This window comes from Arvicola amphibius, chromosome 2 (assembly GCF_903992535.2).
Source record: "Arvicola amphibius chromosome 2, mArvAmp1.2, whole genome shotgun sequence".
In the NCBI taxonomy this organism is placed as follows: Eukaryota; Metazoa; Chordata; class Mammalia; order Rodentia; family Cricetidae; genus Arvicola; species Arvicola amphibius.
This window is the reverse complement of record NC_052048.2, coordinates 188,372,638-188,386,182: the sequence shown is the minus strand read 5'-3', so window position 1 is coordinate 188,386,182 and position 13,545 is coordinate 188,372,638. Positions and strand designations below refer to the sequence as shown.

The 13,545-nt window shown below is 39.6% G+C and overlaps 2 gene segments (V, D, J or C); both read right to left on the bottom strand.

The window, feature by feature from the left end:
• Positions 1-629: 629 nt before the first annotated feature.
• LOC119807378 lies at positions 630-5,160 on the bottom strand. The segment is given in 3 exon segments: positions 630-798; positions 4,571-4,841; positions 4,968-5,160. Coding segments are annotated over 3 exon segments (633 nt in total).
• A 6,829-nt stretch (positions 5,161-11,989) lies between these two features.
• Positions 11,990-12,645, bottom strand: LOC119807379. The segment is given in 2 exon segments: positions 11,990-12,450; positions 12,558-12,645. Coding segments are annotated over 2 exon segments (510 nt in total).
• Between the last annotated feature and the right edge of the window lie 900 nt (positions 12,646-13,545).

The window sequence follows — 13,545 nt, the reverse complement described above, 5'->3', positions numbered from 1 at the left end:
ATGATAATATTCAATGAAATGAAATAGGAAAATGATAAAGCAAAGTTCATTTTTAAAAAAGATGAATTTGTCTTCGATGAGAAACCTAAACAATTTACACTGAGAAAGTCTAAATTATTAATTTTTCTTTTGGCCTTGTCATTCTCCTTCACTGGGAATCACTGGTTTGCTTATAATTTCATGAGTTACTGAGTTTTGTTAGGTCTGGGCTCACTGATCTTCTCTAAGATTCAGAGACCGACATCCATTTGTTCAGCTGTGTAACTTGATGCTAAGACAGTCTCCCACTCAACCAGCATTTATCTCCCTCTGCTTCCTGGTGGTGGATTCAACGTCACCAGATGCTTTAAATTCCTGTCACGGGTATTTCCCAACCATGAAGATCTTGGATTGTGAGCCAAACAAACCCTTTGTTTCTTAAGCTGTTTTTCTCAGTTTTTCTTTCTTTTTCTTTTCTGTGTTTTTGTTTCGATCTACTTTTTTTTATCACAGCAGTGGGAAAAGATAAAGGATTTATAGTGAAAAAGATTGAATACAAATCCTTAGGGGTGACTTCTTCACAAATCTCTCTGTTGCAAGAAGAACAAACAAGCATGCTATTCCTCCATCCCTCGACACGGAAGTGCATGCTAGACTACAAGATAGCCCTCAGGCTCTTCACTGGCCTGTCCAAAAGTGTGCATCTCACCGGATATAGTCACCTCTGATGGCTGAAGGGCAAAGAGGCAGAACCAGTGAAGTGGGCAGAAGAGGGAGTTTACTAATGAAACTGCCAGGACAGCACTTAGAGCCAGGGTCCTGGAAAGAAACATGTCAATCAATCTACGGCCTGGACAATGGAAATGGAGAATGGAGAGTCTCGTTCTCTCTGGGTATCTCAGTACCACAATGCTGGGCATGAGAGCTCACATTTATCCCTCTCCCTCTCCCCTGCTCAAACTCCATTGGGCTGCTCCGGGGCACCTAGGAATTTGCTGATTCAGCTCTTCGGTTAATAGACCCTACACCCTTCACAGAAGCTGAGGCAGAGGCTGGAATAATCATCGCAGCCACCTGTGTACTCGAGCATTGGCCGACCTCATACCCACTGAAATTCAGCACTGGAATTTTCTGTTATCTCCATTTATTTAAAATAAAACATTATTTGGTGATTTCACTTAGATCTTGTTCATATATGTGCATATTATAGGAAGCTATATTAGCTTCCATGACTCCTCTAATGGCCCTTAGTTTTTTCTTGTCCCTCCCTCACTCCCCTCTATCCTCCTCCATGTTTGATCCTTCCTACTCTAGTCGTCTCACCCCCATCCATCCATAACTATCCATTCTATTTCTTTTTTTCTAGAAAGATCCAGTCCCCACCCTTGGTCCCTTACTCTCTACCTAACCTAGCCTGCTTATCAATGACTTAGCAGCTAACATCCACATATAAGCTAATACATGCCATGTTTATCTTTCAATGGATAGGAACAAAGACCCACAGTCAGAAAGTAGGTAGAGAGCGGAACAACCAGCCTTAAAAGGGATATGTCTATCAAATACCTCCTCTCAGAGCTCAGGGAACTCTGAAAAAGAGGAAGCTGAGAGAGTGTAAAAGCCTGAGAAGATGAAGGATAACGGGGAAAGAAGGCCTTCTACGTGTCACAGGGCAGGCGGTTAAGAACAGTTAAGAACTCAAAGAATGTGGCAGCATATACAGGGCCTGACTTGTCTGTACCAGACGGGGCCCTAGAGCTGAAAAGGGAAGTGGATATACACCCCCTTCCTTACACAGGAGTTATCTCCAATTGATAACGGCTTGCAAAAGAAAAATTAGTTTCCTCTAAGGGAGTCTCACAGGGGAAATCACTCTTAAGGGCAGGTACCACACACAGTAGTAGACAGCTAACATAAAACTAATTCAGTGGCATCTTTGAAAGTTATCATCAAATAACAAATAACATTAAGCCCAGCTTTGGTGGTGTTTTGTTATGGTTATTTTTCTCTTTCTTTTCTTTTTTTTAAATTTTCTTTCTATTGTTGTTTTTCAACCTTGCAAGATCTTTGCATAAATATTATGTCTTCCAGTTTGGGATTTTATGATATTCTTTGCATGCAAATATCTGTGTCTCCACATCTATATGTATTATGAACTTTTTGTGCTTTTCCTTTGTTTTCTTCTTTGGATTGGTTGTTTTGTCGCATTCTGATTTGTTTTATATTTATATTTTATTACTATTTTTTCAATGGCTGTTTCTTTTCTAAAGATGTAGGGAGAAACTGAGAGGCATAGGGAGATGGGAAGCTATCGTCAGAATATACTATATGAAAAAAATCCATTTTCAATAAAGATTTTTTAAAGCCCAATAAAAAAATAAAACAAAAAGAAAAAAAAAACTGTAGCCAAAATATTATATTGACAGCCACTCGATCCCATGCCAGCCTTCTCAATGGTAAAAATTCCTACTTTTCTCAAGCAACATGCATTAGTTGCTTCTGCTAACTGAGACCAACTTATCTGTCATAAAGAGTGTAAGGGAGGAATTCTTTATTTAGCTCACAGTTAGAAAAGAACCAGCCCAGGACAAGTGCAGCTTAAACCTCAATATCCAGGAAGTAGACAGAGGGGATATTCCATCCTGATGGACAGGAATCAGAAGGGAGTCATTAGAGGGGCCACAGTCAGACACACCCCCAAGGACACACCTCCTTTAACCCAGCTCCTCCCACCAGACCTGTCTCTCACAGCTCACCATTCCACACATTTGGTTCAGGATTTGAATCCATCCCTGACTTAACCCAGTCACTGACTGAGTCAGAGCCTGTATAGCCAAATCATCTATAGAAACACCGCAGTCACACCCAGGTATGTCTTAATCACCCGGCTATTTCTAATTCACCTAGATATTTCCTAATCCAGTCAAATTGACAATGAAGAAAATGATACCAGAGTTTTCCAAAACTGCTCACAAGTTTTGTAGTCACAGGACAGGAAGAATCATCAGAGCTCAGACCTCTGCCCCACACTGGGAAATACACTGAGCCTTATCTTTTTATTTTCCTGGTATCATCTGCACCATCTGACTTTCTGCTTTTCTATCTCTAATAGCCAGCCCTTAGCTGTCGGCACCCTTGAGATTTCTTTATCTGCTTGTCTAACTCCTTTGCCACTTTTAATTAAACATGATAATAACAGTGAATTGAATCCAATGAAAACACTATTTCAAACGTCAGACTAGTGATCAACTTATTGTAAATCATACTGACTCTCTTTGAACTTCAATTAGTAGGAGAGAAATTTCAGATTGATCTTCTCCTTCTCCTTCCCCTTCTCCTCTTCCTTCCCCTCCTCTTCCTCCTCCTCCTCCTCCTCTTCCTCCTCCTCGTATTCCTTCTTCTTCTTTTTTGGATGCAGCAGAAAACCAAAGAGAATATTGTGTGAAGCATAAAGCATACTTCCTAAATTCTAGTGCCCCTTTTACATGAAATCCTTGGCCCTTTTATTGTATCATATACTCCTATAGGACATAGATTTTTTTAGCTATGAGTTGCAAGCCCACATGAGGTAATAGAATGTGAGAAATCATACCAAAAAATGGAAACAGTGAAACATTTCTGAACTTTCAATGAACAAAAGGCAATTTTAAATCAAGCACAGAGGTGACCAGGGAGTGGATGTTTTATGATTAGCCTATTACTTTATAGTTTCTATTTGTCTTCAGAACACTGTTACCAGCAATGATGTTAATTATAAGATAATATAAAATATATGCTTATATGCAAATTACAATATTTACTGTCATATCTTGTTCTGCTTGAACAAGTGATTAAGGGTCTCTCATCTATAGTTGTCCTTACTCTGTAATTTTTCTTGGGAACAGTCTCCTGAGCTTTTATCTTCTTTGGTGGTATGATCATCTAATTATATACAGATAACTGTAAGGGGTTTGGCCACAAACACATTCTTCTCTCGGTATAATTTCTTAACCTACTAATGGTTTCCATTTAGTCAACAGTACCTCTTATCCAAGTATGAACAGATCAATATATGGATATTTTCCCTGAGATGATTTTTTTCTGAGAGAGTTTCATCTTGAAGAACTGTTAATTTCCCTTTCCTATTAGACAAGTAGTTATTTGGTAACTGGACTGAAAATTGTATGAATTCTTATAGAATACAATATACAACAAAATTTCTCTAAATGTCTGTTTATAGCATTAACTCTTTATCATCCCTCATATAACAGGATCATGCTAAGAATCCAACTTAGATTTAAAGAAAATAGTTGGGCTATTTTCTATTTTTCCACTGAAGAAGAAAGAATTGGAGATCATAAGAAAATATCACAAGCTGAATATTGGGCACATGTAACCACTATTCCCCTCTTGACATAACTGCCAATGGTTTTGTTGGTTTATAGTCAACTACTATCTGTAGATGAGAAATGACAGCCATAAACCCACTTCCTACTGTTGTAAGAAGGGAGGGGTTGTTCTAAATGAAAAGCTTGGGTCTGGGAAAGAGAAAGGTTTATGCACAGAGGGCCGGTGATGTTGTAGCCCTGTGTCTCTGCTGCTAGCACAGAGGTACATGGAAGAATCCCCTTGGCCTGCAGAGCGGATGCCAAGAGAGCAGAAAGAAGTGTTAGGCCGGTTGGATTGGAAGTTTTCAGAAGTGTCTGCCTCCCTGTTCAATGTTGTATCATAGTAGTAGAGCAGAAGCTTTGGTGCTTGGTTTGGTTTCTGTTGGTACCAGTACATGGCATCATGATTCAGACTCTGATAGCAGCTCAGATCCACTGGTTTTCCAACCCTAGCAACCTTGTATCTTGGGTTCTGCATGACCATCGCATCCACACAAGCTGCAGAGAAAAAAGTAAAGCCTTAAGTGAGTTAAGGTGGACACCAATTAGACATCATGAAATGAATGGCACGGAACTGAGTACATGACAGTCTTATTCAATGATTTCCTTCCTGTCGGGACTTACCTGCTCCAAGAAGACAGAAGATCACACAGTGAAGGAGTCTAAGAACCATGGAAGGGCCAGAACAGGAAGAAGGCATTTCTCTGTTCAAAGTTTTAAGCCTACCTCTGCTCCTTGAGAGGTAGGAGTTCTGAGAGTCCCTGGTCCCATATAGGAAGACCTGCCTGTGACTCACTAGGACAGGATCACTGCTCATTGCAACAGTGTGTGTGCTCAGCTTCCTGCTGGTGGGGAAGTCTGTCTCAGATATACCAGATGTGAAGCAGAAATTTACCCTCTGTGTCGTTTACTGCTTCTGGGTGCGATTTCACGGTTTGTCTGTCTTGTATTTATCCAGGACTTTCTATCTTGCTTTCTAGTTTCTCGCATGGTAGCTCAGAGCTCATTAGTCATTATGTTCTATATTCCTGGTTGTAGGCACTTACAGCCATATATGAAAAAACTTTCTAGAAATTGTGTTATTCACAGGTGAATCATTCTTTTTTTTTTTTGTTTTTTTGTTTTTTTTGTTTTTTCGAGACAGGGTTTCTCTGCGGCTTTAGAGCCTGTCCTGGAGCTAGCTCTTGTAGACCAGGCTGGTCTCGAACTCACAGAGATCCGCCTGCCTCTGCCTCCTGAGTGCTGGGATTAAAGGCGTGCGCCACCACTGCCCGGCACAGGTGAATCATTCTTAAATCTGTTCTAGATGCGGCAGTGAGTGGTGGTATTTTCTAGGAGATACCTTCATAGTTGACATAGGTCTTGGGTTCTGGTTTTAAAGATGTGTTTCACATCATAATTATTTTGAGGAGGGAAATTTATTAATTAGAAGCAATATACAAAGTCCAATGTCAGTATGAGGAAATAAGGCACTGGCCCCTCATCCTCTTCATCCCACAAAGGACCCTGTGGTTCTTCTAGCTTTCAGTACCCAGCTACTTTCCATTTCCAGAGCTATATTTTCTCCAGATTGGTATAGAATTTCCTCTGCCATGTTAGACATATAAATCCTAGACATCAGGACGAGCCAGCTGTTTAAAGGAATAGTCATCTTTGATTTATTCATATTGAATTCAAATTGTAGCTTTTATATATTATGGAGAATGAAAAGACCTGAAAACTCTTGTTACTACTTCCTCCAAGAAGCTGCCTTTTGTCATAGTCCTCCCTGTCATTTAACTGTCTAATAATACCTATTATTTGGAACACTGAGACATATTTTAGACTTAATCAAAAGAGAAAATGGTGATTGGAGTGTGCTTGAAAGCTCTGGAAATCTGTTGTATAACATGGTGACTGCGATGAATCACACTGGTCTTAACTGTTCTCACACAAATAAATGAAAGGAAGAAAAGTGGAACTAAATGATGCATATGTTATTTAGCTTTAAGTAGCAACATAAATGTGCATACATCAAGGCATTCCCTGAAAACATCAAACATGTATCATTTTTATCTGTCAATCATATCTCCTAATGCCTAGACAACTGAATAAATGAAAGAAGAAAAATAAGATGTCCAAGGTAGCAAGACTATAAAAGGAACGGTGCTATGTGGTAGGAGGTAATACCGAGTGTTCATATTCTCAAATGTCAAAGTACTTAATTAAACTCTCACTGACTGTGCTTTGGAGTCAAACAATTCACACATCGAGAGCCTGGCTTGCTAAGTAGCTGCTATTTTCAGTTGTTATTGCAAGATTAAAAAGTGGAGGAATAAATGGACAACTTGCTACACATTATGGTCAGGACTTACACAGCGTAACAAAAGAAAGAACACTCTGCATGTGTCCTCTGCCTGTAATTTTAAGTGAAAACTTATGCTCAAAATATAAGTATTTGAGAAATCAATTTCCCATTGTGCTTATTACTCTAAAGAAGGTAATGGCAAGTTATAGGTAAGAAATGTGTTCATGGTTTTGTGAGAAAAATTGAATATCCCCACATATACGAAGAAAAAGAAAAATAGAGTGCAGACGGTCTAAAATTTCAAACCTTCACAATTGGAATAGGAAAATGAGATCTGAAAAGTTTGGAAAAATTGGAAGTTGAGGTCACTATACATTTTCCATTTTATCTAAAAAAAAAAGTAGGAAATAAGTTGGATGGTAATTTGAAGTACTAAATCTGATGAAGCTAAGGAAAATAAAAATTATTTTAATGAATTTCAGGGTAATTTTCAAAACATGGACAACAGAAGGGAGGGAATTTTTGAGTCTAAACATTTACAAAGAACTATTGGATCCAGGCTAATGCCTTTTTACTCATTAGCCACACAGTTAATTTCATAGCTATATTTCTGTAACTGAGGTTGCTCTAAAAATGCTCTGGATTGGCTGAAATGCACCTGGAGATACTATTAGTCAAGCTTCAAATTTAAAAATTCATACCTGTTCTAGGTAGGAAGAACCTGGTTAATCCAGTCAACATGGGAATTACTAAGATATTTGGAAATTTACACAAGCTATACAAATGTAACCTGGAGTACCTGTTGACCCCATTTCTGTCCTCCTCACTGAGAACGCTATGAACCAACAGTGAATAGTTTATGATTCACTGTTTTTACTTCCATCATGAAGTATCCCCAATGTGATTATGAGAGGGATTTAAAGATGTAGGTTGACACTCAGTGTCATAAACCTTTCCTTTCAGTCCAGCAGGGTACCATAAACTCAAAAACAAAATAAAATATCAGAAATGCAAATTTGTCTCTGACGTTAGGAAACTGAGGAGTCTCTCAAAACCTAAATGTGATCATCCACATTTTCTTTGGTACTTATGCATTTCAAGAATGAAGTCAAGAGATTTCCAACGTTTTAGTAAAGGCAGCATGGAGACAGGGTTCTGCGAATGTTTCTGGAGTTGGGAGGACAGAGGGATGTTACCTACATTTGAAGAACGTGAATAGCCACAGTGTTTTAGCATCAAGCAAAGAAATAAGCACCGGTGTCCTCTAAGTCTGACAGGCCTTCAATGTGGACACATCTCCCAGGCTCTCATCCAAGAGTTGATAGTCTCCACTTTTACCTCTGGCTTCAATTCTATTCCCCCTGATCTCTGCAAGTCTCTTGGTGTTGAAGTATTGCAGTTGGAAAGACCACTTCATTGTTGAGTTCTTCTCTGAACAACTAATTTATAGTTTCAAGACTCTCCTCGGACAACTCCAATCCCACTCTTTTGTCTGTAGTAGGTGGCGTATTTGAACATACTATTTACTTCATTTATTTATTCCTGCTATTTTTTTGTACTTCCCAGCCAATATAATATTCACATCAAGAAGACATGAGACCTTTTTCATGTTATTAATGTGCAATGCTGGAGGGAATTTGATCACACTGTGAACCCCAAGATTGCATTATTTCCTGGAAAACCATGTTTCTAGTTGTAGTAGGGCTCAGCTCTAACACACACCACAAATTCAAGCACTTTCTGCTTGAATGTTGTAAACAGGATTAAATAAAGTCAACCATAGGTCAAGAGATGGAGCAAGCAAGAAGTTGACAGGACAAAACAAAAGAGTGTAAGAGGGTACAGGGAGGACAGATAGATGCACAGGAAGTAGAATGGAGGGACATTCAATTTGAGAAGTTTTGTTTGAGATAGCATAGGAGAAAGCTTTTTCCAGGCACATGTGGAGGAAGCAGGTCAGATGGGTACTTTCTCTGCTTCTCTGATTTATCAGGTTTTCACCCCAGCATCTGGCTCCCAAGTCTTTATTAGTAAAATTGAACAATTGGTATTTTGTTAAAAACAAGAGTGCACTAATTACAAACAATGACAGAAAGTTTTGGAGGGGAGGTGGTGCTATAATTGACTCTTGACAGAGGATTTGAGCTTTGCTGGGGCCCATGTAAGGCATATATGAGATGGGACCTCAGAGTCTCACAGTCATCAGATTGCTGAAGTTTGAGAAGGGTGTTAGATAAAAGCATGAAGATTGGATTTGCAAACAGTAATACCACAACATGAGCTTAGTCCACTGTTAATTTGATGGGACATACTGGGATATATTAGATTTCCTCTGGCTGCTTACAGCACGTCTCCTAGTATGTCTGGCTCTGAACACAAGGAGATCCTCCAATTCAGCCCCAGGTCCCACATAACCCATAGCCTTAGAAGCATCTTGGCATTAGAGTAGGGTGTCGGGTGGTTATCATGCTTCCTACAATGTGCTCCGTCTTCTAAATACCTCTGTCTTTTTCTGTATGATTTATAACAAAGTCTCAGCTATTCTTGTTTCACCCATTTTTTAGCTTTTTTTTTTTGCAAAAGCCATTTCGATGGGAGATTAACTTTGACTCCTGTTAATATACCCCAGTAAGAAAAAAAGATTCTTCCAGAAAAATAATAAATTCTCCCAAATATTTCAATGATTGTGGATAATTTTGATCAGTTTCTTAGCATGTGTTTTTTTGTCTTTCTTTTCAAAGATTTATTTTGAACTTAAAATAGTGTGTGTGTGTGTGTGTGTGTGTGTGTGTGTGTGTAAACTAATGTGTGAATGCCCATGGAGGCCATAAAATGGCTCCAGATCCCCTAGAGTTGAAATTATAGACAGTCATGAGCTGCAGGGCATCGATGCTCAGAACAAAATTTGGATCCTCTGGAAGAACAATGCATCTTATTCACTGCTGAGCCAGCTTCCCAGGTCCCAGGGATGCGAGTTTCCTTCTATACAGTGGCATTTCACAAGCATAGAAGGCACAGCAAAAAGGCTTTGTTTATCTCTGTAAATATATGTGTTTTTAACCTTTCACCCAAAGCTCTGATCAAGCATTTAATATTCTAACTTAATATCTGGATTTTTCAATTGTAATGTTTTTGTTCATGAAGAATGGGACCGTTTTGAGGATCTGAAACTAATGAAGGAGATGTAACTCTAGAACTCTTTAGTACTATCTCTTTAAATGGTCATTAAACTTTCAGTTCTCGCTGTGATGCCCACGTTTGGCTCAAAAACATGTACATTATTAGAATTTTAGCTTTTCCAACATATTGGTTTACCAATTACTGCTCTCTAAAAAGTAAAATTGTTTTTCCTTTTAGACTGCATGAATACTTTGTTACTTCTACATTAAATGTGGTAGTAAACAGTGCTTCAAACTTAGGGAGAAAAGCAAATAGATTAAGGGAAGACTGATGGTTTCTTTGCCCTGCCTGTTTTTTCGCATTCTTATGCTAACTCGAAATGTTTTGTGCAATTTTCTCTTTTCCTTAAGAAAGTGAGTGTAAACTTCAACTAGTGCCTATACTGATTTATTGATTTGCTGTTTTCTTTTTTTACATTTTTTAATTTTTTCTTTATTTTTTTAAAAACTATTTTTTTCTCATTTTATATACCAATCCCAGTTCCCGCTCCCTTCCCTCCTCCCATTCCCTCTACTTTCCCCCAACATACCCCCCATTCACTCCTCAGAGAGGGTAAGCTTTTTCATTGAAAGTCAACAAAATTTAGCGCATTGCTTTGAGGAAGGACCAAGGCTCCCAACTATATCTAGGCTGAGCAAGGTATTCTTTCAAAGAAAATGTGTTCCAAAAAGCCAGTACAAACAGTAGGACTAAATTCTGGTCCTACTGCGAGTCCCCACAGTCTGCCTCAGTCATATAACTGTCATTCAGAGGACCTAGTTTGGTCCTATGCTGGTTCTTTCCCTATCATCCTGGAGTTGTAGACTACCATTAGCTCAGGCAAACTGCAGAGATGGAGAGGAAGAAAAGAGATATCTTTATTGAGGGAGTAGTTATGGGGCTAGCAAGAAACTTGGCACTAGAGAAATTGCCAAAAATCCACAAGGATGATCCCAACTAAGACTCTAAGAAATCGTGGAGAGGGTGCCTGAACTGGCCTTGCCCTGTAGTCAGATTGATGACAATTTTAAATATCATCATAGAACCTTCATCCAGCAACTGATGGAAGCAGAGGCAGAGATCCACAGTGGAACACTGGGCTGAGTTCCCAAAGTCCAGTCGAAGAGTGTAAGGAGAGAGAATATGAGCAAAGAGGTCAAGACCATGATGGGAATTTGTTCTTTTATTAAATAAGAGCATATTCCTTTTATATTATTTTGCAAATCATTTTTGCAGAGGATTATCTTTTGACAGCTTATCTTGCTTATCTCTCCCAGTGAAATAGTAAATGTGACCATTTTGCTTTGCATTTCTTCTATTGTCCTACCACGTTCCTTTCTTTTATTGTCCATTTCTCTGATGCTGTGGCTGCAGCCGTTCCTCGTCTCATCAGGAAACTGCCGTCTCTAGATAGGATTCCTCCCTTTCCCTATAAACTCCACAGTCTAAGACAAGTATGTGCGTTTTCATACATATACTCAAGGAACACCATTTTCTGTCATTTGTTTCTTAACTAGAAAGAAAAAGTGCCTCTTCTGCACCTTCTTTGCATGACACAAATACCCTATTAGGTCCTTAACTCTTGTCCGTCAGCACTGTAGCTGTGGAGGATGTGTCGAAGTACGGAAAGTCATGCATGCATAGGAAGTTGTATATGTTACTTTTGTCAAAATATTTTCTATTTTGGTTGAGTTTGTTGGATGCATTCATATATCATAAACTTTTGACAATTATAAAAAAATTAAACATGCAATGTATAATTATATATCATTTATATATGATATTTAACTATTTTATAGGGACTCGAGCCAGGTGCCATTGAAGCCATACAATGTGAGGATGGAAATAAATACCTGAGATGATTTGAAGGACATCAGTGGAGGTGAACAGGTAAGGACATGATACCGAGTGAAAGTATCCCATCAACACTGGAAGCCGTTAAGGAAACTGGGTGCTTTTAAGGAGAGGGGACAAAAATGGTGGTAAAGCTATAATGAAAAATGACAAGGGATGATCATTCCTCCTGTGCCTGCCTGACTACTCAGTCTTCAGTGTCCTAATCATATGAAGGATCCAATGAAGGACACATACGCTTAATCTTAGACTCACTCATCCCTATGGAAAATGAAGAACCCCAAGAACCAGCTCTGCCTGCTCACTACTCCCCCACACATATACCTTTCTCCACATACATACGTTCCTACAGGAGAATGTCTTCTCTAGGCACAGAGAAGACATGAAACCCACATCCTTCCTGTTCTGAGAAGAGCCCAGGATCGCTGCTGAAACCTGTTTCTGGGAGACAGACAGGGAAGGGGAAGCATGGTTTCTGACCCAGACGGATATGATTCTGTAGCTCTGTGTCTACGCTGCTGGCACAGAGATACAGAGCTGAGTCTTGGGGTTGTGTGGTCTGAACCTTCAGAGTGGAGAGCTTCGCATTAGGCATCTGAGCTGAGAATCGTTCATTGGGCATCCCTGTATCATCAATAGGAGCCTGGTTGCGAAAGAAAATCAGGAATTCCAGTTCCCGCACAGTGGTCTGCCTGTACCAGAAAACACCACTGTGTCCTGAAATCGGTTCACATCTCAGAGTGGCATCTTGTCCCATCTTTGTCACCTTATGCCTGGGTGTTTGGGTCACCCCAGCATTTGTTGATTCTGGGAAAAAAAAACAGAAAGGAGTAGAGATAAAAAAAAAAAAAATCAATTACAAACGTAACAAGCGATGTCCAAAACTGCAGATTCTTTATTTTCAGGAAACTCACCTGCTCTCAAGAAACAAAGGACCATGCACGAAAGGAGCCTGGTGGCCATAGAAAGACGAGGCAGTGCCTTCAACCATAGAAACCTCACGTGAGAATGATCAGTGAGAGCTGAAGTATCTAGAACCTCTCTCTCCCCAGAGTGGAGCATGGCCTCGTGGTGACATCAGAGAACCTCCTTTCAAAAGTGAGCACCGATCCTCTGCAGGAGAAAAACTGAAATAAACACTTGCTCTGACACATGGGAGGGTAGTTCTTCCAAAGACACAAAGCACCCCAGCCGAGAGTTATCTCCTAAAGCCTTTGTGCCATGACTGTCCCACCCCCCACCCTCACTCCACTTTCCCTGATACATCACATATCAAATTACCTACTGACCTACTGGACACTTCTTCCTTTAGTTGTAATTCTTATTCTTTGAGAATTTGGAAAATATTTGTGTTTAATGTGTTCGAGTCAGATCCACACTCCCAATTAATCTAACCTTCTCTAAGTTCCATCTTCTTCCCCCCAATGTCAAGTTCTCTTTTGCTGTCAGCAGTACTATTATTATTGTTGCTATTATTATTTCACTGAGTTAAATTAGTGCTGACCATCTGTGGGGGAGCAGAGGAGAATAATACGATTTCTGATATGTCAAGGCAACAGAGAGAAGCAAATTACAGGTAGGTTTGGAAGGTATTATGGAAATATTCTTAATTTTGGAAGTTCAGCAATGCCCACGCCTTCTCTAGTATTGCTGCCATTATGCATCTGTGTGTATGCAAGCATATGCATGGGTGTCAGCCTATGTGTGCATATGTGTGTTTTTCTGTGTGTATATGTATATCTGTGTGTTTTATGTGATTGTGTGATTGTGTATAAGCATGCATGTATGTGTGTATGCCTTGAGTCCCTTTTATACTCCCTTTCTAATGATGTATCTTGTGGCTCTGAAGCAACCTGGCACCCACACACACACTGAAGGCATGTGCTGGCTGCAAGAGTGAGC